Below are 22,023 nucleotides of genomic sequence, written 5' to 3' on the forward strand. Positions count from 1 at the left end.
GGTTAAAGTCTAACAGCTTGGCACAACCATCTCAATCTCCCAATACATCAACAGCCTGCGTTTCTCAATCTATGGAAGGTCAAAATTCATGGGTAATTGACTCAGGTGCTTCTGATCACATTTCTGGTAATACCTCTTTGTTCTCATCTATTTCCTTTGCAAATGGATCTAAAACTTCTTCCAAAGGAGTCGGTCATGTTTCTTTGTCTCCCTCCCTCAATCTTAACTCAGTCCTTTTTGTCCCTAATTGTCCTTTTAATTTAATTTCCCTAAGCCAGTTGACTAAAATGTTAAATTGTTCAATAACCTTTGATCATAAATCTTTTGTTATACAGGAGCGTGGTTCGGGGAGACAAATTGGAGAAGGATATGAAGCTGGCGGATTATACCATTTTAGATCTCGTCAAAGGGTGTCCAGTGTTGCTGCTCCTAATCTTAAAGTGCTACATGATCGACTTGGCCATCCTCATTTGTCCAAATTAAAAAAGATGTGTCCTGAATTTAGTGGTCTCCAAACCTTAGAATGTGAGTCATGTCAATTAGGAAAACATGTTAGATCTTCCTTTCCTAAAAGGTCTCAATCAATATGTAACTCTAGTTTTTCCATCATCCATTCTGATATATGGGGACCTAGTCGTATCTCCTCCTTTGGTTTTAGATATTTTGTTACCTTTATTGATGAATATTCAAGATGTACTTGGGTTTATCTTATGAAAAATCGTTCTGAATTGTTAGCTATCTATACATCCTTTTTAAATGAAATCAAGAATCAATTTGGTTAAGTAATCAAAATATTAAGAAGTGATAATGCAAAAGAGTATTTCTCATCCTCCTTTTCTGCCATCTTGAGTTCCCATGGTATCTTACATCAGTCTACTTGTCCTCATACACCACAGCAAAATGGTATAGCAGAACGAAAAAATAGACACTTGGTTGAAACTGCTCGTACCCTTTTGCTTGGTGCCCATATTCCTGTCCATCACTAGGGGATGCATCTTAACTACATGTTATCTTATTAATAGGATGCCCTCCTCCTCTCTTGATAATAAAGTCCCTTTCTCCATTTTGTTTCCTAATGATCCTCTCTTTCATACATCTCCCCGAGTGTTTGGCTGTATATGTTTTGTTCATGACATGTCTCCAGGTCTAGACAAACTCTCCGCTCGCGCTCTCAAATGTGTCTTCTTAGGCTATTCTCGACTTCAAAAAGGATATCGGTGTTACTCTCCTGAAACTAAGAAGTATTACATGTCTTCCAATGTCACATTCTTTGAACAGACTCCTTACTTCTCTCCATGTGTTCAGGATGTTTCTATCCTCCAGCAGGTCCTTCCTATTCCAATGGCTGAGTCAAATAGCTCCACTGTCTCTGTCATTCCAAGTCTTGATCACAATCCTTCTACACCTGTTTCTCCACATACTGAGATCATCCCACACAGGGCCCCAATGGATAGTCCACCTCCCCAAGACAATGGTGAATCTCCTACTTCAGATTCTTCTCCCTTGTCACCTCCTCCCACGCCTCTTGGTGCAAATGATTCAGCATGGCCTATTGCCCTCAGAAAAGGTACTCGTTCCACTTGAAACCCTCATCCCATTTATAATTTTCTAAGCTATCATCGATTGTCGCCCTCCTATTTTTCTCTTTTATCCTCAGTGTCCTCTGCTGTTATACCCAAGAATGTGAAAGAAGCACTTGATCATCCTGGATGGCGACAAGCTATGATTGCAGAAATGCCGGTTCTTAACCACGGTAATACTTGGGAGCTGGTGCCCCTTCCCCCAGGAAAAAAGGTGGTTGGTTGTTGATGGGTGTATGCAGTTAAAGTTGGCTCTAATGGTGAAATTGACCGGCTCAAAGCTTGGCTTGTTGCAAAAGGTTACACTCAGGTTTATGGTCTTGATTATTGTGACACTTTCTCTCCTGTAGCCAAGATGACTACTATTCGTCTCTTCTTTGCCATGGCAGCCATTCGTCACTGGCCACTTCATCAATTGGATATCAAGAATGCCTTCCTACATGGTGATCTTGAGGAAGAAGTTTATATGGAGCAACCTCCTGGGTTTGTTGCTCAGGGGGAGTCTGGTATGGTATGCAAATTGCATCGATCTCTATATGGTCTCAAGCAATCCCCACGTGCTTGGTTTGGAAAGTTTAGCTCCATTGTTCAAAAATTTAGGCTAAAACGTAGTGAAGCAGATCATTCAGTTTTTTATTGTCATTTCTCTCTCGGGAAATGTGTTTACTTAATAGTATATGTTGATGATATTGTCATTACAGGAAATGATGCTGTTGGAATATCTCAACTAAAAGAGTACTTGTGTAGACATTTTCAAACCGGATCTTGGAAGTCTCAAATACTTCTTAGGCATTGAAGTAGCACAATCAAAAGATGGAGTTGTAATTTCTCAAAGGAAGTATGCTCTTGATATATTACAAGAAACATGCATGATTGATTGTAGACCGGTAGACAATCCCATAGACCCAAACCAGAAATTAAGGACAAAAGAAGGTGAATTATTCTCCGATCCAGAGAAGTATAGGAGGCTGGTTGGAAAACTGATTTATCTCACTATTATAAGGCCAGATCTATCCTTTGCAGTTGGAGTGGTTAGTGAGTTCATGCAGGCTCCATGTGTTGACCATTGAAATGCTCTCATTCGCATTCTAAGGTATGTAAAGAAGGCTCCCGGGCAAGGATTGTTATATGAAGATAAAGGAAGCATTCAGGTCTCTGGGTATTGTGATGCAGATTGGGCAGGTTCACCTATTGATAGACGGTCTACTACAGGATATTGTGTTTTTCTGGGAGGAAACATTATTTCATGGAAAAGTAAGAAACAGAATGTAGTAGCTCGATCAACCGCGGAAGCCGAGTATAGGGCAATGGCATCACTAACATGTGAACTTATATGGGTGAAACAATTCCTTCAAGAGGTTAAATTTTGTGTATTGCGACAATCAAGCTGCTCTCCACATTGCATCAAATCCAGTGTTTCACGAGAGGACTAAACATATAGAAATTGATTGTCATTTTGTTCGTGAAAAGTTGTTGACCAAAGAAATATGTACTGAGTTTATTGGGTCAAATGATCAACTCGCAGATGTATTGACAAAGTCATTAAGGGGTCCTCGGATTGAGTTTATTTGTTCCAAGTTTGGTACATACAATTTGTATGCTCCAGTTTGAGGGGGAGTGTTAGGATATTTATCCTATTTTATCATCATTATAGTGTGTCAAGGGTTATCCTATTTATCATGATTATATTGTGTCTAGGATTACCCTGTTTATCATGATTATATTGTGTCTAGGGTTACCCTATTTATCATGTATTTGTGTATCAATTTATTCTTATAAATAGAAGATTGTGAGAGGGATGAATTAAGCCCTCTAGAATTATTTTACAGTTTCAATCTTAAGTATCCGCAACCTTTGTTCCGGCAAGTCAGACCAATTTAATAGGTTTCTTTAGTCAAGAAACCAATATTTCACTCCTCACAGTATCACACACACACAAAAGAAAGAATATGTATGTATATTGCTTCTGTAATCAAAGAATGAAGTGTTTACAATCTTACTCTCAAGGGAGCACTCTCCCTCCTTAGGAACAACCTCCTCTCAATACACTGAATATCAAAAACTACCTTCACACAAGACCTCTCTGCCTTCTTATAAAGGGCTCCCCAACCAACTAACCAACTAACAATTAGTTCCTAACTGTTTCCTATGCTGCACCTATTACCCATTATAACCTATCATATTATATCCTATCACTTTTTCTCTTCTAAATCTTCGCCAGTATCATAACCTTGTGTGTTTCTTGATTTTCTCCTTTCTTTTTTGGATATTCACGTCAATCTTCAATATAATCTTCAGATCTTCTTTGGACTTTTGAAAATCTTCAATCAATAGAATTTTCTTTAATTCTTGTCTTGTATTCAGGAGGCACTCAGTATAGGAAGGAAGTATTGATGTGATCTTCTCTTCTAACATTCATATTTTCTCTATCAAAAGAAACATATAAAATAAAATGTAATATACAATATTAATTTTTAGATAATGTTTGAGCATATATATGATATTTCTATAAATATGATCGGTTGACATTTATAAAGATTAATTTCAATTTTAAGATATGATTTGTCTATTAAATCCTGTGTTTCCTTATTTAACTTATCCAAAAGGATTATCATCGTTGTAATCATGATAATAACAAATATTAGAACAAGAATCCTTATTAAAGATGTTAAATCATAAAGCATCTGCTCAGTTCATTATGAATGGTCTTATGGATTTTGACATTTTCTCTTCTGATTAGCGCTTCACTTTATCTGGTCAACTTTGACTATTGAGTCATTTTTTAGTAGAATCGTCTAATGAACTTTGTTATTCTAAGGATGTCATCTGTTCAGTTTTGACTTTTTGAGTTGTCTGGTCAACTCATACTTGATTCATCTAATGAGTCACTTTATCTTTGTTACGTCTGACAAGTGCTACTTTGGGCTTTCATTATTTGATGGTGTTTGTCTTTACATCGTCTGATCAGTACTGTTTGACTTGTATAGTCTGTTCTCAGTCAGAGTAAACTTTGACAAACTTATGTATATCAGGTGCACTCATATATAAGCATCAGATTATGAATAGCAATATTTGTCTAAACATTGTTTTACCAGGTCTAATCAGTAAAGTCTTTTGTAATGTCTGATGGGTTACTTATAGTCTAACATTAGTGTAAGACAGAATTACTCTTGCGTTGTCTAGTCTATGCAAAACACTTTCAAGACTTAAGTACGTGAATGATTCTAACATATGTCTTCATTATATAGATTTTGTTATCATCAAAATCTAATAGAAGATTCCTCTTGAGGTTTCGTATAATGGGGTTTGATCTTTTGGTTCTAACAGTTTCAGCCTCTAGTGCATTCATGTTGACAACTTATAGTCATTGTTTAGTACATAACGTAGACAACCTTGCTTGATGTTCTGATAGTCTTTATGTGGGCTTGTTTTCTTCTCTTCAAAAATAAGGACTTGTTTTTCGCGATACACAATTGTAGAGAGATTAAAATTAGTGTGAACAAATGTGTAGGTAGTAAGCAAAAATTATGATTTCCTTTTTTATCAAAAAGAAAAAATACATTGGTATTTAAAGGAAAGTGAAATAGTAATAAAAGGATCTAAATCAAGAGCAAATCTACCAAATAAACCTCTAATCCCAACCCTTAATTTTAGGGATTTCTTACAAACAAGCTATATTTATTATTAAATCAATCTATATATATTGTACAGTAAATGTGCAATATTTACATCTATATTTCAATAATGAGCTCATTAAAACTTTGATTTGTTGTTATTAAAACCATAGTTATTGGTTGTTTTGAAAAGACTATATTAGTTGATCAGGATTATACTGTCGATGAAAGGGGTTTATTTATTTGTCAGACTATTTATGCCTTCACAGCCTATTCACCAGTATATCTGTCTCGATATTATCCACTTCTCTTAGATGCTTTGTTCATGGTTGTTTCAAGGGACTGAATGTATGCTTACCCAAAAGACTGGATAGCGTTGTTGCATTTCTTGTTATGTTTGTTTTTGTTTTCTTATATTTTCCTTCTCTCATTTATTTTTTGAGGATTTATTTCATTTCCCTATTCTGTACTTTCTTTCTGTGCTTTTATTAGAGTATACTTACCCTTATCTATAATCAATGTAAGACTTGGGTACTTTTTTTCCAATACACTCTCACGTTCAACACTGTTGTCTTGGTTCATGGATAATGTGGTAAATGATTATTTTAATGGATCTAAAATAGACTTGGATACCATTTTATTATTTAGATTTAGATGTAGCTGAACTCAACAAAATCAGCTATTTAGTGAGTTTTAAAGTACTTCCATTCCATAGTCATAATTATTGTGCTCGCAACTTTTCATATGATTTATTTTCCTTTTTCGAATCATCTTTTGAGTGATACCGATTTGGGTTATCTTGAATGAATCACTATGCCGTTGGTTTATTTGTATGTAACGATGTCATAGGTGTATTAGTTAGGTGTATTTGTGCAAAATATACAGCCTAGAAGACTTGATTATAACAATTTATGTTTTAAACTTGATTAATTGGATTTGCGTGTTACTGAAATACACTACTCCATCTTGGTATGTTATTATTCTAAAGACACTTTTCTATCTCTGTTTTCATTGTCTGGAATGTTTGTTTTCTTTAGGTAAAGGCATTCCTTAGAGGCGAGCTTCCACCCTTTACAGCTGGTAAGCTTGAAGGGATAGCAGCTGTTATCAATGAGAATGTTAGAACAGTGAGGAAACTCTGCAACAGCAGTCTTCGATACTGGATATTAGAATATTTACGAAGACAACCAAAAGAGAAATCGTATCGTGCATTGGTTCTTAGATTTTTGAAAGATCGAATTGCAGCTCTATTGCTGGTGGAGGTAAGCACTTGGCCGGTTTCCATTATGTAATTTATGTGGCTGTCCATGTTATTTGTTGGTTGTTGCAGTAGGAAATCTCAGTGTATAATGCATATAAATTGCTAACTTCCTAAAATTAGCTGCATCTGTGATTAGTTATGGATGACTTTACTATTTTGAGATCTACGGAAAATTGTAATCTCAATGTTCTTAATTTGATATGAATGATGGAATAATTTCTTAGGTTAACTTCTCCAGATGTAGTAGAATACAAAACAAGATCATAGGGAGGCTAATCATCAAATTTTACTACTTTTATTTGATGACTATCTGAAATTTGGTTACAGTTTATAAGTGGGGGAAATCCTCATCTTACAAGTTAGTTTTGTGAGATTGAGTTAAATTTATAGTTTATTTATGATGGAATATGTATATCCTAAGTTTGATAGGCTTATCACATGCTATAGAATCCAACCTACAAATATCTAGTCTTACACACGAGATATTAATGCTTTAACGTGAAATAAGACCAAATTATAATTTAGAAGTAGAAGTAACTCAGTTTATAAGTTAGTTTTTTAGGATTGAGATAAATTTAAAACCTACTTAATAGGATGCGCTTAAGAGACATTACTTTTGCCATTGTACACTTTTCATAAGGGTGGTTTTTGGGAAAATTTAGTTTGATAAAAAATATTTTCAATGAGAAAAGGTTCTTCGAAATAAATGCCTTATTATCCAAATAATGCAGATTTTAAAAGTGGTTTGGTATCATAATGCAGATATTACATGGTCATGTTTAGTCCTCGTAGATATTGCTTTTAACGGTGTCTTGCCCCATGTTTAATATGGAGCGAAGATGCAAATTGTGATATTCTATTGTTTTTTACTTCGTAGTGTGATTTTCGTTTGCAGATTGGATTTCAAGCTTCTGCCTGGGTCCCTGTTGGATCACAGATAGGGGATGAAGTATTAGTTAAAGTGGAAGAAGCGCATCCACGTGATGATATTCTTTTTCTGAAGGAGGTTGTAAAAGAGTGAGCTAAGATAGGATTTTGAATAGACTTGATCATTGTTCAGCGATTTATTCAAAACGGGTAAGCATCTCTCCACATCCCTCATCTTGGCTGGTAGGATGCAAACCTCCTTTCTCGTCAATTGCATGGAAAAGAGATCATACTTCATTGCCAGAATTTCATTATTTGAAACTGTCAAGTTGTTCACATCTTTAAGTGCCATTTCTGGCAGAGTAGTTATGGAAGTTAGAACCGACATATCAAGCCTTCATCCAGCTGCTAGTGTACAGTCCTCCAAACATTTTCTCATTCTGTTGATTTGGTGTGTGGTATTAGCAGCATACATGTAACCAAAAGCAGCCTCTTTTTTTTTTCTCTTTTCTTTTATTCAAAAGGCATGGTAAAGTAATTTGTATGTTACTCCCAGTTACTCATACCTCTATAATGGATCATCAAGGGCTTTGCATCCTCAAGTTTTGAGATTATGTAGATTATTCCTACTAACATAATCACAAATGTTAAATATTGTTTCTTTTAACAATTTCTATGTGTATATAGATGGGAGTTTGTGAACTTGATTGTAGATTACTTTGGTTAAAATTGAATTTTGGTGAATGGAACAAAACATAAAATAAACATTTTTGTAACATGTATTTGTATTTTAATGTTCGTTGACTTTTTTAGCAACTTTGCATATACAATTTTATAACTTTAAATAGAGGATACCTTATTATAGGTATAGGTACCTTTTTAACTTTCTCTACTTCACTAATAATAAGGATGACTCTTCCTGCACTCGGTTTTCTCATTTTACATGTACATTTCACTTTAAAATAAATCTAAATCTTCTGAACATGCCTTCGGCTCCTTGCGGCTGTTTCTTCCTGCACCCCATAAAATAGACTGATGCAAATTTTGTTCTGGAATAAAGGTGGGTGGTGGGAATTTGATATCCGGATTGAGTTTTCGGAGAATTATTATGTATTGGTTTAAATATGTTTCCGTCTTAATTTTTGTAAGATATCTCAAATTGGTTCTTCAATTTTTTTTATCTTAATTAAGTTTTGATTTTTGAAAAAATTGATTTAATTTAGTTTTTTCAGTTAGTATTGTATTAAGAACGTTAATGGTATATTTTGTTTTTTATTTTATTTTTATTTTTTATTTTTTAATATTTAAAAAAGTTCATGTGTCAAGCCAGTTTTGTGTTAGAGTATATGGTGGCAGTGGTAGTGACAATATCACGTATAAGTGAGTATTATTGTTAGTTTTATATTCAATTTAATTGTTATATTTATTGTTTTAATTAATATAATTTTAATATTTTTTAAAAGTGGAATAATTATGTCTTTTTCAAATTAAGATTAAATTTAATTTTTATATATAATAATATTTTTATTAAAATTTATATTTTTATTAAATATTTTTGGATTATTTTTAAATCAATTCAAACTATAATTTTATTATAAGTAATTTTATTAACATAGATACCTTTATTATGTGAAATGGATAAGTTGTCTAACATGGTATTGTGAAGGTTGTGGCAATAAAAAAGGAATTCGCTAGAAGAGATTTATGATCACCATTTTATAACATGTATATGGAATTTTATTTTATTCATGTAAACAATGTGGCACGACATATGTTTATGTTATAATGTATTTGTTTAAGTATTTGATACTTACTTGAAGAAGCACATAGGATAGCATTTTGAATTGGTTTTATAATTGTCATGTTAAGGTTTGATATATAAATACACAACTAGGAAGAAAAACATGTCTTGTTAGGTTGTGAATAGGTGATAGATATAAGAAATGTGAAAGTGACTTGCAAGTTATTGTAACTAGTATAGAAAAATGTGATTCCTTTTTTAAATTGTCGGTAAACAAATTCGTAATGGAGAAAAATAGATGTTGAAAGTAACATATGATAGTAATTGACATATATTGATAGTCACCCTTTGTTGGTAAATGAAACAAAATGAGAATTTTATTCTCATTGACATCACTAAAAGTTAGTAAAAACAAATATATTATTCACTTTAAGATGATAATAATATCAACAATTCACTTCAATAAAGTAAGTGTACAATGTCAAATATACGAGGATATTGGAGAAAAAGTTTAACCTCTAATATAAGATATATGACGTCTAAAAGAGAGTAAATTTTACAACTACCTACCAAACGTTTTAATAAATTCACCAAATTTAAAGGATACATAACGTCCAAAAAGTAAAACTCCTACCTAAATTGACGTTGGAATTTCACTTTTCAGAAGTCTAATTGCTTTCTTGACAACCAAAGGGTCATTTTTGTGCAAGTTGAAATGATTCATGCATTTATATAACGTCTTAGGAGTTACTTTCTAATGTTAATTGACGTTAGAATCTAATAATTCTGATGTCAATTAAGCATATGATGTTGGAATATGGGCATTTTCAATGTCTAAATAGGTGAATTATTTATAACAATACCACCAGTCATTTTTAATGTTGATTTTTTTCAATATTGACGTTGAATGCTAGATATGGAAGACTTATTTCACACTAGTGAAAAGGAACTAACACAAATCTTTGCATATCTAACCCTCATGTCTCTTTAATTTTCATTATCTTCTTCACAACAACGCGAACAAACACAGTAACAACCACTACTTCATTGGTGCTTGTTTTGTTTCTTTTGCTTCCTTTTATAAAACATTATGAACGTTAACGACCACTTACATTTTCTCTTTCTTCTTTATAGCTTGTGAACCAACTTGCAAACATGTTACACAAGCAATGTGAACCTTGGAGGGCCTCCATTGGTGCTTGTTTCTTGCTTTTTCTTCCTTAAATATCAAACCCTCCTTCTTTTCACTAATGTCTTCCCCTTTTTTCTTCACAACTCGCGAACCACCTTGCGAACACATCATAAACCACCTTTCAAACACGTTGCACAAGCACTACAAACCTTGAAGGGCCTTTATTGGTGCTTTTTCTTTCGTTTCTTCTACTATGGTATGCGATTCAATGGAAAACCTCTTTCCCTCCATTATTTTCAGAGGCTAGGTTGTTTTATTTTCATTTATCATCTTCTCCCTTTCGCATTGTTGGTTATGCGTATTATGAAGCATGGTTATTTTTTTTTCTTTATCTTTTATTAGATATTAATTTTAGGGTTTAGATATTTTACCGACCATAATTTGTGTGTGGCCCATTTGTACCAGACATAAATTTAAGTATGTTATGTACGTAAATTTAGATATTTTATTTTAACATACTTAAATTTACATCGGTCAAATTTACATCTAAACTAAACTGAACGTAGAAAGTCAAAATCACCAAACGTAAAAAGTCTTTTTTGTGTTAGTGAGTGGACAAAAAAAGAGTCAACCTTGTGTAATTGAACAACAAAGCAATGTATACTCTAATTTATGCTTTATCTAAGTACGAATATAAAAAGTCTTGTAAGTTAACGATAACATAGAAGATTTTGGACTCCTTGAAGATAAATTATGGTGTAATTAAGAAAGTTTGCCTCTTTCTAACATCAATATGAATCTTTCACCATGAAGAATAGTGAGTTTTTTTAGGGTATGTCTGGAAGGATGTAAATTCTCTTAAATGGTCTAAAATCTTTAGGTTGTGTTCACTTTAGAGGATGTATTTAGGGGAGAGTGAGTGGATGGATTTTAGGGGATTTGAGAGTAACTTGATTGTTGTTTTTTAAGGAGATTTGGAGGTGATGAGAGTGGATTTGAAAGTAAAATTTGTAAAAACTAGTATAGTATTTGACCGATGTGACAGATAAAAAAAATTGTTTAATTAGTAGAAATTGATTATTACCGGTGCTCTTAGTTATAATTTTGGTGGGTTTAAATATTTAAAAGAGATATTATTGTTAGATATTGTAGATATTTTAAATTATATATTAGATATTATTGTATATCATTAGATATTATGGCTAGATAATAATAATATATATTATTGATAAACTCATTATAATAAATTAGAATAAAAAGTATTATTAAAAGTGAGAAGATATTAGATATAGAGTTGAGTGATTCATAAATATTAAGATATAGAAAAGGAGGTGGTTTTGTGTTTAGAAAACCTAGAAACTCTAAATCAAAGAGAGAAAAATAGAGGAAGAAAGGAGATTGACGTTTTGGGAGAAGAAGATACAGCAATGGGAAACTCTTAGTGTAAAAGAAGATTGGTAGTGTTTGAGGGTTGTAGATAAAGCCTTATAATTGAACAAAATATGGGGAAACTTACCTTTTTTTTGTTTATTGTTATATGTTATATGTGTTCTTGGTTATTTTGGATTGATAATCCTTGTTGATACATGTTTATATGATTATGATTATATGTTGCTATTGTTGGGCAAGAGTTTGTGTATGCATGGACATATGGATTATGTAATATTTGTGTTGGGTTTTCCCTATGAATGTATGTATGGTTTGTTGGGTTATCCCAACAGGGGGTTTGATGGTAAAGGAGGATAAAGTTATGATGTTTGGGGGTTTCCATGCAAATATATGTCGTAAGTGTTGGGTTATTAGGATCTTTTCCTATGTGGAGAATAAGCCAAATAATGTGGACCATTATGTCTCACTTTGTTTTAGTGGAGATGGGTTATATTAGTATGGCACATTAGAGTCATTTGAAGAGAGGGAAAAACCAAGTAAGAGAGAAAGGAAGAGAAGAAGTAATTTTCCCATAACATATAACCTGCACTGCTGTTTTCGTCATTGTGAAGTCGTTCACCGTTGGATCGGACCAATTTTTGAACAATGGGTTCCAGACCTATGGTTCTTAATTCTTACTATTTGGATCATCAATCAGAGGTCTAGTGTGGGAGAAAACAATCTCGCATCAGCAGCTCTATTTTGGAGAATTTCATAAAATTGGCATTGGTGTTTCCGTTGTTTTGAAGTCGTTCACCGTTGGATCAGGCTGATTTTTGGATAGTAGGTTTCCAGACGTATGGTTCTTCACTTTAATCACTCGGATCGTCAATCAGAGTCTATTTTGGGAGAAAATAGCCTTGCATCACCAGCTCTGTTTTGGAGAATTTTCATCTTCTTGTTTCTCATTCGTAAGCATTATGCTTAGTTAGTTTGGTTGATCGAAAATCCTATTTTGGTGTTTTTATCGGAGACTCTTGCACCCTATTTTTGGGGGTATAACATGTCAATGATTGGATCTGGATGATTCAAGGGATGTATTATATGTGTTTGAGTATGTTTACATGGCTATGTGATGCTTGAATGCATGTACGATGTGTTAACTATGTTTCCACGTGATCTAGGGTTGATGTATGTATTTTTGAATTCTTGAATCATGTCTAGGATGTGTTTCAATTCGGCATCGATTATCATTAGTTATAATCGATTACCTACGCATTGGTTTTGAGTGTGGTTTCGGAAATAATCGATTATCTAGGATGATAATCGATTATCCCTTCCTATGTGATGTTGTTCAAGAGTAGGAAGTGATCTAGTGTGGTGGCGGTGATACCCTTAAAGTTAGGATCTCTCTTTCACATGTGTGACACAAGGGAAGAGGATGGGTTATGAGAAGAGCGATAATGGTTTTCCGTGATCATTTGTTAGTTTAGTGAAAGAGTCACGGTGTTGAACCCACCATATGGTGTGATGGTGGGTATGTTTTAAGTATGGTTTTTTGGCTATACTTAGCTAATCCGGGGTTGTACCTTTCCCCTTTCGAGGGGGTAAAAAGGTGGATCTCTTTGTTTTTAAAAGGTGGTGGAAGAAGATGAATCTCTTCGTCTTCTTCTTCCGCCTATCACCGACTCTGTAGTGCAATAACCATCCTTCATTCTCAGTGTTAACAGCAACAAAACACCGAACGTTAGCAGCACTTAGATTCACCTTGAACGTTCGGTTTCTAGCAAGAGGAGCCTTGATCACTAAACGTTGTCTTTCATCAAACACTTCTATGTATCTTTGCTGCATTGACACTGTATAGCCTTTCTCAAGTAGTTGTCCCAAACTCAGTAAATTTCTCTTCATATTTGGAACATACAACACATTGTTCATGTAAATTGATCGGCCATCCTTGTGTGTGTTCAGAATTTTTCCAGCTCCTTCAGCCATGGTCATGCTGTTGTCAGCAAATCTCACGCTGCTTTTGACATTTGTATCCAGGTCTATCAGCCATTCCCTCTTGCCTGTCATATGGTTGGAGTATCATGTATCTAAATACCAGCAATTATCGTCTTTTGCATGGCTCGTAGACATTAACACATGTTCCAGTTCTTGACACCTGTGCAACGCTCGTCCAGTTTCTTTGTTAATAACAGTTTGGTTAAACAATTGTTCGGTTTTTCCATCAACATCCGTTCGGTTCAACAACCGTCCGCTTTCTTCGTTAGCTCCCATTCGGTTGAACGAAAACTCGCGTCCGGTTTCCTCATCGACTCTCATTCGATCTGAAGACATCAGCCGTCCGGTTTCTTCATTACCACCCGTTCGGTTTGAGAACGACACCACTTCTTCAACACCGGTTCGGTTTGAAGGCAACACCTCTTCTTCAGCAACTACTCGGTCTGATGACAACATCTCTTCTACAGCAACCGTTCGGTCTGAAGATAACACTTCTTCTTCAACAATCGCTCGGTTTGATGACAACATATCTTTTACAGCAACCGTTCGGTCTGAAGGTAACACTTCTTCTTTAGCAACAGTTCGGTCTGATGACAACATCTCTTCTACAGCAACCGTTCGGTCTGAAGGTAACACTTCTTCAACATCTGCTGCAATTGAAGACCGTTCGACTTCTTCATCAGCTGCATTAAAGGACAACATCCGCTTAGTTTCTTTACTAGTTGCACTTGAATACAACAACCATTCGTTTTCTTCTTCTGCTACATTTGAAGATGACACCCGTTCGGTTTCTTCATCAACTGAATGCCTATCTTTACTTGACAGCAACAACACGTGGTCTATGCCACAGTGACACAGATCTACGTTGCTCTCGGTTGCAACACATGTTCATATACACATTCACACATGTCCCGCACTATCTCTCTACATAACTCTTCTTCCACTCGTTCTATAGTACTCATTAGCACAACAAGATCGGACTCCGAATCACATGCCTCTTGAGCAAGGTTCGTTGCCTCGTCATTCTTGTTCTTCTTCGCGGCTTCATTGTGCCAGCACTCTGTATAGTAGTGCCCGAACTTGTTACAGGTGTAGCATTGAACACTTCTTTTGTCCTTTCTTCCTCTGCCTCGAAACTGTCTTCCTCCTCTACTGTTTTCCTCATTATGCTCACCTCCATCGTCTTCACTGGTTTGATAAGAAAAATTTGTGCTTTTACCACTCGTTCGGCCACCGCGTGTCCGTCCTCTACCTCTTCCAGATCCTCGGCTCTTGAAGCTTTGATCATTTCTGGCTTGCAACGCTTGATTTATTCCTTGCACCGCATCCTTTTATGCATTCTTTCTCTCAATCAACCTCTGTTCATGCGCTTCGAGGGAGTTCTGTAGTTCTTCCACTCTCATCGTTTCCAAATCTTTGCTTTCTTCTATAGCCACAACAATGTGTTCATATTGGGGCGTCAGCGTTCTCAAAATTTTCTCGACAATCTTTTTGTCTTTCACAACCTTATCGCATGCTCTCATAGCATTCACCAAGATCTGAATTCTGCCAATGTACTCCACCATCGTTTCTTGCTCCCCCATGCATAGAAGCTCATATTTTCTCTATAGGGATTGCAAACGGACCTTCTTCACCTTGCCAGAATTACCATATCCTTCTTGTAGGATATCCCAAACCTCCTTCGCCGTAACAGCTTTCGACACCTTCTAGAAGATGGCAGCCGACACACATTGGTGCAAAAGCATTCGGGCCTTGCAGTCTAATCTTTTATTCTCTTTATATTGTCGCCTCATCTCTTCAGAGTCACCCTTCAATGGTTCCTTGAAGCCCTTCTTGACTACCTCGTCCACCTCTTGAAAACCAAGAATGGCGTCCATTTTAACGCACCAGTCGTCGAACCTCTTTCCATCAAACACAGGGAGGTTACTATGTATTACGCCGGCCATCTTCTTGATCGTCTTGAACTGATCCACCAGGTTCGCAACCTTGCTCTTGATACCACTTTAGCACTAGGTAGGTGATTGAGAGAGAATACAACAGGGAATGTAACGTAGAGAAAGAGAGAAAACGATAATTATTCTCATTAACCACAGTGGGATATATATGTAAATCAAATACAGAGAATGCTCGATAAGTAGAGTTTGGATAAGTAAAAGAAAGATAAGATTGAATTGTAGTTAATAAGATCACATGTTTGTTTTTCCTTTTCTTATGTTCTAATATAAACATTGTACGATATATACTCTTTATATAAAACTTGTAGCAATTACAATGTCAATATGTAGTTTCCCTGTCACAAAAGATGCTTTTCATTTCTTTTTCCAAAACATTTGTGGTTATGACTTTGATTTAAACATAAACAAATAACTACTATCATAGGATCGAATAATGGAAGCAACTGACGGGTGGTATGATGTATTTTAGTTAGCATAAAATGCATTAATTATATTGACATTTTAATTTGTTTAAGGTTAATGATGTTGAATAATATTTTAATACTTATTTTGTTTATTTGTGTAATTATATTATTTAACACTTAATTTTTTACTCCCTCTCTTTGTTATATAATTTTTTAACTATGATTAATATTTAGTTAAATAAATGAATATTCTTATTATATTATTATAAATAGATAAGTCAAGTAAATTTATTTTAATGTTACTATAAATATAAAATAAGATGAAACAAGAAATTATATATCTAAATGAATCACATCACTTAATACACTACCCATAAGAAGAACCGAATCACCAAATTTTTTAATTGTCAAAAGATAGGTTAAATTGAGTAGAATATATTTTAATTCAACTTTATTAAATCAACTCGTTTAATACTTCGAATTATAAAGATTCCTCCAAATGCAAATCATAGCCCACCAGTCATTTACTATAACTATAAGAAAATAATGTACTAGAGAAATTCCTCAAATCTTCATTCCTATTTTGGCGACATCTATTCTTTTTATTGGTTTTTCTTGTCACTTTTGAATTATGTTTTATCAAAATGTCCATTGTTATATGGCGAACAATTCTTCCTTTCAATGAGTTTTTGCCATTTATGAATTTTACTTTCCTAAAATCCCATATTGTTTTCATCGGTGATTTTTTTTTTGTCATTTTAAGTTATTGATGATTTACATTATTATTTTATCCTATTATCCATATTTAATTTGCTTGACACATTTTTAAAATCTTAATCTCTTTATCATTTACATTTGTTTCTTTTTCTTTTTAAATCCCTTCTCTGTGCCCACTATTTTCACGTTCCTATATTGTTCCGTAAAAGATGTTAGTGGAGTAGAAATTAAAAATCTTTAATTGTACTTAAGAAAGAAAGAGTGGCAACGGTTGGTTATAGTACCTATCCGCAGTTCGATCCGACAAAAAAATTATCCACCAATTGACCTGTTATTTGTACGGATATCTGTTTAAAAAATATCTGTGTATAATTTAAAACCCACGAATATCCGTAGATATCCGCGGATATCCACAAATATTTAAAAAAGTATATCTTTATAAAATATTATAATAAAATTACAAAAAATATATAAAATATAATATATATTAAAATAAATATAAATTAAAATTTAATTTTAATTATATTTAACCTTATAAAATATAAATTAATGTTAATTTTAATTAAATTTAACTTAATAAAATATAAATTAAATTTTTATTTTTATTTTTTGCGGGTAGTGGATATCCGCGGGTACGGATAGTGTAATACCCGCACCCGACTCATTTATAAGCGAGTATTAAAAAATCCGCTACTCGCAACCTGCGGGTAGTAAATATCTGCGGATACCAACTATCCGTCGTGAATTTTATCTGTTAATATCCGCAGACCCGAATTTTTTACCATCCCTAATTACACTCTTCAAATTATTTATTGCAATCTATTTTCTTAGTTGCCAAATTTTTATTATGATATAAAAGTAAATTATGAAAATAAATTATTAATAATATATTTTTTTATTTAATAAATTATTACAAAATACAAAAAAAAATCAAACTAGAATAAGGTAACCTGACACATTGATATTAATTTGACACACCTAATAAAAATAAAATAATTTAAAAAAAAATAAACTTTCCTAATTTTTCAAAAAATAAAAATAAAAAATAAGACAGAATAATATCAAATAAATATAAAAAAAAATTACGTGTGTCAAAATATTTTTTTTTCGCACTAAATTGTAAAATCCCAACCAGAGAAAATGAAACCAATTTATTAGTTATTCCATTTACACTTATTGAAATAAAAAGATCCATTCTATTCCATTGCCAAAAATAATTACATCACATCATCACATGGTTAGAAAGAGAATGCATTAATTGGATGGTAAGTATTTTGGACTGTTGGAGATTCCCCACTCCTTTCCCTCCATCAATAAGTACCCCTTACCTCTGCCACCGCGCATTCCCTACAAACTCAACACAACCAAAACACCTTATCACTCTCTCTCTTTCTCTCTCTCTCTCTCTCTCTCTCTCTATATCAGCCATGGCTGGAACGGTTTCACTATGCATTGCATCGTTGGTTACCCTTTTCGTTGCCACCAGTGCCAGAATTCCCGGTGTCTACACCGGTGGTGCATGGCAGGGTGCCCACGCTACTTTCTACGGTGGAAGTGATGCCTCTGGAACAATGGGTATGTACACAAATAAACCCTCACTCTTCAACTTTCTTGCATTTCTCAACCACCAAGTTTCTACTCTTATAAATGTTCCTCTTTTTAAAACCTTAAACTGCCCAATTCTTTCAACCCATGATGTCCGGTTCCCCTGCTCTTCAAAATGTACACCACTGCCGTTCCTTTTTCCACCACGCAACCTTCAAAATCTCACCTTTCTCCTCCATACAGTGCTCTGTTTTCTTTAAACTCACATTGAGTTGTTTTATTTTGGAACACTATTTCATGCATTGTGGATTTTGTTGTATAATCTCACATTAAAAGTGGGTAAGCAAAATTTTTGTTGTCTGAAACCTCTTAAATTACCTCAAATACAGACACCCTTTCATTTTTTTTCGTCTATTTTGTGTTTTTTGTTCATTTTGTTTTTATTTTATAATATTTTTTTACTATTTTTTTTCTCTTTATCTTTACCCTTCCTTGTTCTCACCCCAGTGGAAAAGTTAGTTAAGTATGCATGCATTGGAAACTGATGTTGGTAGCTTCTTCCAAAGATTATGCATAACTAGTAATTCTACCATGATTAAAATACAGATTTTATTTTATGACAATAGGTAAATTCACCCTGAGCCAAAAAAGTGTAAAATACTGCTTCTTGTTCTACCACTGCAGATTATTTATGTTTTTTAATTTGTTTATGTTTTTTAGGTGGAGCATGTGGGTACGGGAACCTATACAGTCAAGGGTATGGGGTGAACACTGCAGCTTTGAGCACGGCACTGTTCAACAATGGGTTGAGTTGCGGCGCGTGTTTTGAGATAAAGTGCAACCAGGATCCACGGTGGTGCAACCCTGGGAGGCCTTCCATCATCATCACAGCCACCAACTTCTGCCCTCCCAACTTCGCCCTTCCCAGCGACAATGGCGGCTGGTGCAACCCTCCGCACCCCCACTTCGACCTAGCCATGCCCATGTTCCTCAAGATCGCCCAGTACCGCGCCGGAATTGTCCCCGTCAGCTACCGCCGGTGAGATATTTACCACTTTGTATATATGTCTTGTTAATTTTTGTTTAACTTTTTTTTTCGGATTTATTAAAAAATTATAGCATTGATGGAAAATGGGAAAGTTCATAAAACACTAAAAGGTATAACTAAGTAATTTACAATTCAACCATCATCATTTTGTAAGTTTTTCCTTTAAAGATTATTTTTTTAAAAAAATTATGTATTTTTTTAGACTATTAGATGTTTAACCATATCACGATAAATCTTCGTAAAAGGTTTTATCACATATTTTTAATGTTATTATTACCATGAAACATGTAAAACGGTAAAAACAGTGTTTTTATTTGTCTAAGTGTTTAATTTATTTTGAAATTTTTAATTTTCACAAAACCATTTTGGAAGTTTTTTTTCATGAAACGAAATTTAAGAAACAAAGAATTAATTTTCCTGCAAAACTATACAGAAGATGGGGTAAATATTTGTTTTGTTCATTGTTCTTATTATTAGAGGGTATTGTCGTAATTTCATGCTTGTTCCAGTATGAAAACCGAGGAATCATGTGCTTTGGCCTGTTCCAAAACAAACCTCAGAGGATGAGGATGACAGCTTTTCTATGTTTGATTTATGTTCCATTATGATTTTCTTCACAAATATACAAAAACCCTATCAATATAATCTGCAGCTTCATCCAGTCTTGTTTGCATTACACACCAATAATGGTCTCATATTTGACTTTATAATTTTCTGATAAATTTTTAATCAAACTTTTTATACAATAAATATTAGTGTATTATTAAAAGCACAAGACCTGGTTCTGCAGTGATTTTGTTGGGTCACAGTCATACACATCACCCACAACACATTCTTCAAAAAAACTGCATTTTGGGACTCTGTAAAATATTAAATTACCAAAATATCCCAGTCAAACCTTGAAGTTTTAACCATGACCACTTTTTAATAATTTATCTTTTTGTTTTCTCATGTTCCAACCAATTTAAACATAAAAAGTGTTTTGATTTGATTGCTAGAATAAAGAGTTAATAAAATGAGCACATAAATAATAATAATAATAATATTTTGTTTGGTACAGGGTGGCATGCAGAAAGGCTGGTGGAATTAGATTCACTATCAACGGCTTTCGTTACTTCAACCTGGTTTTGATCTCCAACGTGGCGGGTGCAGGGGATATCGTGCGCGTGAGTGTGAAGGGAAGCAAAAGTGCGTGGAACAGCATGAGCCGAAACTGGGGCCAAAATTGGCAATCCAACGCCAATTTAGTGGGCCAGGCCCTTTCCTTTAGAGTCACGGGCAGTGACAGACGCACGTCAACCTCGTGGAACGTGGCACCTTCTCATTGGCAGTTCGGGCAGACCTTCACGGGCAAGAATTTCCGCGTCTGAAAGAAAATTTAAACATAAATGTTTCTTTTAGTAGTTTCAGTCTTTTCTTTAATTATATTTTTTATATCTAAAATTTGAGATGATTTTAGTTTTGATCTTTTGATTTTAAAAATGTGTTTTTAACCCCTTGAAATTAAAAAATATAATTCTAATTTTTACATGCTAAAAGTTAGAGATTAAAATTTCTTTCTTTTTAAATTTAGAAATTAAAAATATATTTTTCTAATTTCAAGGGATTAAAAAGTGTTTTTTTTTCAAAAGAAAACTAAAATTAGAATTATCTTGAATTTGTGGTCTAAAAATATAACTAAAAGTTTTATTTTGACTATGGTTTAGTTTTTTCCACTTCAAATTTCCTTTATTTTCCCTGGAATTTTTGAAGGTGTGTTGATAAGTTAAAGTGATGGTGGTAATGGTATGGTTTTTGGAAGGTGAATTTGTGTGTGATATTATTAATTAGCAGTGAAGTGTAATTGGGTGTTGCTGGCATATTTATTATCCAGCAATGCTTTCTGACTTAATGGGGCTGAAGAGGCTGCAAAGTTCATGTAGCCCGCAGCTCCTTTATGTAATATGTTTCAGTTATAATGCATGTCTCTTTCTTTAACTTGCCTTCAATTATGTTGTATTTATATGTTTCTTTCTTCCTTTGCACTTTATGTTATAGTACTAGTTTGATCACCTTCTTATGTTCTTCAATCAAAGCTTGAATAAATTCAATTCAATTGACAATATAAAAAGAACCATTGGATTTTCCGTTGATTAAACTCTATTTAATAAAAGATGAGATTGTACTTATTCTGAAAAAGAGCGTAGGTCTTTCCATAAGTAAACTGAATTTAGAATAAGTTGTGGTTGTTAAAAATAACTAATAAAAAAGTATCATACAAGAATATGTGATGTAAATTTAGTAAGAACATAAAAAAATGATTGAATATTTTTTTTCTTGTAAAATTGTATTATATATGTAAAGTTTTTTGGACTTGAACTAAAATGTGTGCAAAAACAAGTTAAAAATAAATAAAAACAATGTGATGCTTTACAAAATATTTATTATTTAATTTATTATCATATATATATATATATATATATGAGTAATTATATAATTCTATCAAATTTAGTTGACTTTATATTATTTAATTACATATTATTATATTGTTTATTTAGATATTACTATATTCTAGTAATATACGGACCCATGAAGATCCGAAAATAAAAGATATTTTTTAATTTTACATTTTTTATTAAATGTTTCTTTGATATTGGAAAGTACAAGAATATTATGTATTTTATGTTATTTGACTAAGTCATAGTAATCTTAGGAAATAAATTTCTTTCTATCTTTATAATCTTTTTTAATAATTTTTTCTTATCTTTCACCACAAATTTATAAATTTATTAGCAATTATTATTTTTAAAT

At 33.5% G+C, this 22,023-nt stretch overlaps 2 protein-coding genes across 4 annotated transcripts in view; both read left to right on the top strand.

The window, feature by feature from the left end:
- Positions 1-8,021, top strand: part of LOC108347491 (ribonuclease II, chloroplastic/mitochondrial) — a 34,072-nt gene extending 26,051 nt beyond the window's left edge. For all 3 annotated transcript variants that reach the window (XM_017586767.2, XM_052868403.1, XM_017586768.2), the window contains 2 exons: positions 6,232-6,456; positions 7,351-8,021. In XM_017586767.2, the coding sequence (XP_017442256.1) occupies positions 6,232-6,456; positions 7,351-7,476 (351 nt within the window). In that variant the 3' untranslated portion in view covers positions 7,477-8,021. The remainder of the gene's footprint in view (positions 1-6,231; positions 6,457-7,350) is intronic.
- Positions 8,022-17,953: 9,932 nt separating this feature from the next.
- Positions 17,954-21,210, top strand: LOC108347440 (expansin-A4). Its single transcript, XM_017586674.2, has 3 exons — positions 17,954-18,215; positions 18,906-19,224; positions 20,294-21,210. Exons 1-3 carry the CDS (start codon positions 18,068-18,070, stop codon positions 20,601-20,603), a joined length of 777 nt encoding a protein of 258 aa, XP_017442163.1. The 5' UTR covers positions 17,954-18,067; the 3' UTR covers positions 20,604-21,210.
- Positions 21,211-22,023: the final 813 nt, after the last annotated feature.

This window comes from Vigna angularis, chromosome 9 (genome assembly GCF_016808095.1).
Source record: "Vigna angularis cultivar LongXiaoDou No.4 chromosome 9, ASM1680809v1, whole genome shotgun sequence".
Classification (NCBI taxonomy): domain Eukaryota; kingdom Viridiplantae; phylum Streptophyta; class Magnoliopsida; order Fabales; family Fabaceae; genus Vigna; species Vigna angularis.

Coding starts and splice junctions, on each gene's coding strand:
- LOC108347440 (XM_017586674.2), top strand. CDS start 18,068: ATGGCTGGAACGGTTTCACTATGCATTGCATCGTTGGTTACCCTTTTC. Junction 18,216..18,905: donor TGATGCCTCTGGAACAATGG/GTATGTACACAA, acceptor TATGTTTTTTAG/GTGGAGCATGTGGGTACGGG. Junction 19,225..20,293: donor GTCCCCGTCAGCTACCGCCG/GTGAGATATTTA, acceptor TGTTTGGTACAG/GGTGGCATGCAGAAAGGCTG.